Here is a 3,577-nt window from a genome sequence, read left to right on the forward strand (position 1 = left end):
TACACCATTCAGTAGTCGCAGGCGGTACCATTGCGAGAGAAACCGAGCTGCTGTTGCCGAAAGTTCCTTCTTTTTCGGCTTTCGACCGGCCGACAGATGCCTGCTGATCACAGACAGATCTGCATCTTGGTCCTGCTCATCTCTGAGATAGCTGACTGACCAGTCAGAACAGGACACACGAAACACATCGGGAGAAGCCTCGTCCGTCTGACAGGACTTGTCAGTGACATCCAGGGGTCGGCGACTGAGCGCGTCAGGCACGACATGCTCAGCGCCAGGACGATGCTCGATTGTGAATTGAAACTGAGCGAGAATTTCATACCAACGAGCCAAGACACCCGTCGGATTTTTGAAGTTTAACAACCAACGGAGGCTGGCGTGATCGGTTCGAATGATGAACCTGCGACCAAGTAAGTATGGGGCAAACTTGTCAACAAAGAAAACAACAGCAAACATCTCACGTTTTGTGACGCTGTAATTCGACTGGCTCTTAGAGAATCTGTGGCTACCATAAGCTATGACCTTTTCGTCGTCACCGACACGCTGCTTCAGAACGGCACCTGCAGCGTCTTGAGACGCGTCGGTCTCCAAGATGAAAGTGCCAGCATCAGAACTGAAATCGGGAACAGTCAGGACCGGTGCTTCACATAGCGCGGCACGTAGTTTGTCGAAGGACGCCTGTGCCTCCTCAGTCCAGACAAAAGCCTTGTCCTTGTGCAGCAGACGCTGCAGCGGAGCGGCGATCATAGCGAAGTCTCGAATGTGCTTCCTCATATAACTGGCCATGCCGAGGAATGAAGACAGCTGTGCCACAGAACGAGGAATGGGCCAGCTTCGAACTTTCTCAACCTTCTCTGGATCGACAGCTATTCCTTCAGCTGAGATCACGTGACCCAGAAATTTCACCGTCTTCTGGAATAGTGAACACTTCTGCAGGTTGATGGTCAGACCTGCACTGCGAAGTCGCTGCAAAACGAGCTCGAGCTTTCCAATGACGTCATCAAAGCTTTTGCCACCAATCAAGATATCGTCAAAGTACGCCAGGGCGGTCTCTGGAGGAACATCACGCAGAACCAAATCGAGGAGCCTGGCGCACGTCATCGGCGCACCATTGATGCCTAGAGGCAAGCGCCTGTGCCTGTAGGATCCAAACGGAGTCACAACAGTGGTTTTGTCAGCGTCCTCGGGGGCGACTCCGATCTGATAGTAGCATTGTTTGAGATCGAGGACACAGAAAACAGAATTGCCACCGAGAGAATCAAGAAGAGTGTCAACTCTCGGAATACCGTAAGCGGGAATTCGAGTCACGGCATTGACTTTCCTTAAATCGGCACATATTCGAATGTTTCCATCCTTCTTGGACACAACGCAGATGGGGGATCCCCAACTGCTACCGAAATTCTCCTCAAGAATGCCAGCATCCACCATGCGGTCCAGCTCTGCCTTGACTTTCCCTTGAAGAAACGGAGGGATCCGGCGAGCCGCGGACCTGGTAGGTGGAGCATCACCGGTATCAATATGATGCTGAACCAGAGGCGTGAAACCCAATCGACCATCAATCACGTCCTCGTATTTGGCGAGCAGAGAAATGACAGCTGATCGCTCCGGATCACTGAGATCGCTCTGAGAAAGATCGAGCTGCTCTCGCCAAGTCGTTTTGCTGCTTTCCGTCTCAGCCAGCGGACACTCGGCAACGCCTACCTCAAGCTGTCCGAGCTCAGATCGTTTCCGAATTGTCACCGGTTCGCTGGAAATGTTTCTTACAATGCAGGGCACAAACTGGCCTGAAACTGAAACAAAGGAGGGCACCAGCTCCACTCCCTCCATATCAGCGTTCGGCTCAAACAAGGCTGGCCCTCGAAAGTCTGAATTCGGGATGAAGGCCGGTATCACAAGCTCATGACCAGGAGGGACAGAGATGTCTTTCTGCACGATCACTCGTCCAACAGAGACAAGCGAAGCAGAAACAGACCGGACTACTCGTGACGGCGTCAAAACCAGTTGTCCCCCAGCCAAATCAACAACACACGGACAGGATGCTAGAAATTCAAGGCCGAGCAGGACTGGGACATCGATAGACTCAGACACAAAGAACGGCATCACTGTCGTCTGACCCGCCAATTTAAGTGACACGTTTGCCCTACCGAGCAATGGCAGAGGGTCCTGAGCTGCGGTCTTGGCCACAACCGACGTCTTCTGAAGAGGCGGCCGATTAATTAGAACGTCGAAAACAGACTTGTTCATCAAATTGATACTACTCCCTGTATCGAGCAAAAGACAACATTGAACTCCTCCGACTACTCCATCAAAGGTCATATCCGGTCTCAAGGGAATTACGCGCTCGAAGTCCTCGGCGGACCCGACTCTGGTGCCGCTCGAGTCTGATGCCCCGGCGACGGCAGGTGCATCTGGGGAACAGCCATTCCCTGTGGATGTGGAAACGTGACCACCGGCGGTTGCACGCGCGGCTGGTGCGACCACTGAGCGCCGCTCTGGTGCGTTGCGCTCATCGCCCCTCGGAAACCGGGCTGGGGCCGCCCGGGCGGGACGGAACCGACGGCCCCGCTCGGGTTTTCCGTGCTCTCAGACGGACAAACCTTGGCCAAGTGTCCCTTGACGCCACATCGGTAGCAGACGGAATTGCGACTGCGGCAATCCCGACGGACGTGTCCCTCCCCCGCTGCACCTATCAGGAACACAGTAAGGCCCCTCACAAAGTCATTATCCCCACTTCCTCACCTCGAAAATCCACAGTCCGGCGCACCAGTAGCTCAGGCGCGCGAGCAGTCCACAGCGCACGCAGTAGCTCACGGTGCAGTCAGCTGACGCTCCAGCGGTGACCCGTGTCCGCCGGTGCATCCGTCCTCCCGGCGAGCCACGTCAGGCGCCGGTCGCTGACCTTGGTCAGGCCGCAGTCAGCTGATCACGAGCCAGACAGCCGCCCGGCCGGCGGGCGAGGCAGGTCAGCTGACCAACCGCCCCAGGCCACGGCCGCCGCGACTCAGCGGAGCCCGGTGTCCGCCAGCGCTGAGCCGGCCGCTGAACCGGGAATCGAGCCGGCTGGCGAGTCAAACTGAAGCTCACAAGCGATTCTGAGCCATCCAGTCTGCAGTTGCAGAGCAACTCCGGCCTCCCAAAGATGGGAACCGACTGGAGACTCCCATCACACTTGACGAATGGCGCCACAGCACTCCCGATCGGCCACGTGGGTCCGAAAAGACCAGGCTGCCACCAAATGTAAGCCGAAGCGGTTGGGAGTGCAAAATCGTCTCTCTCTTGATTCCGACTTCCAGTATATTATAACGCAACCGCTCACGCCAGAATGCCTTGAGCATCGAGTACCGACATCAACATGTCTAACGCTCTCCGCGTCCTGAAACGTATTACAATGCCATTAACAAAAATCCCGTAATAGGAGCGCGAACCAAATTGACTAAAGCACACAAACTCATTACAGAAGTGAACATAACAAATATCCGCAAATCAGTCAAAATGATAAACTCACCGTTCAGCAGACGCACAGCACAAACAAGCACAACGCCTTTCGCTGGCGCTCCGATCAGTTTGACCCGTCTGA

The 3,577-nt window shown here is 55.0% G+C and overlaps 1 protein-coding gene across 1 annotated transcript; it reads right to left on the minus strand.

Moving 5' to 3' along the window:
• Positions 1-548: 548 nt before the first annotated feature.
• LOC122363327 lies at positions 549-2,646 on the minus strand. Its single transcript, XM_043332456.1, has 2 exons — positions 1,287-2,646; positions 549-613 (listed from the first exon to the last, which is right to left on the minus strand). Exons 1-2 carry the CDS (start codon positions 2,314-2,316, stop codon positions 549-551), a joined length of 1,095 nt encoding a protein of 364 aa, XP_043188391.1. The 5' UTR covers positions 2,317-2,646.
• Between the last annotated feature and the right edge of the window lie 931 nt (positions 2,647-3,577).

This window comes from Amphibalanus amphitrite, unplaced genomic scaffold (assembly GCF_019059575.1).
Source record: "Amphibalanus amphitrite isolate SeventyFive unplaced genomic scaffold, NRLGWU_Aamphi_draft 000616F_arrow, whole genome shotgun sequence".
NCBI lineage: Eukaryota > Metazoa > Arthropoda > Thecostraca > Balanomorpha > Balanidae > Amphibalanus > Amphibalanus amphitrite.

Bases quoted from the DNA above. Each gene is read 5' to 3' on its own strand.
- LOC122363327 (XM_043332456.1), bottom strand. From the start codon at position 2,316: ATGACCTTTGATGGAGTAGTCGGAGGAGTTCAATGTTGTCTTTTGCTC. The intron at 614-1,286 runs GTATTCCGAGAG...TCCCGATTTCAG, and splicing joins GACTCGAATTCCCGCTTACG to TTCTGATGCTGGCACTTTCA.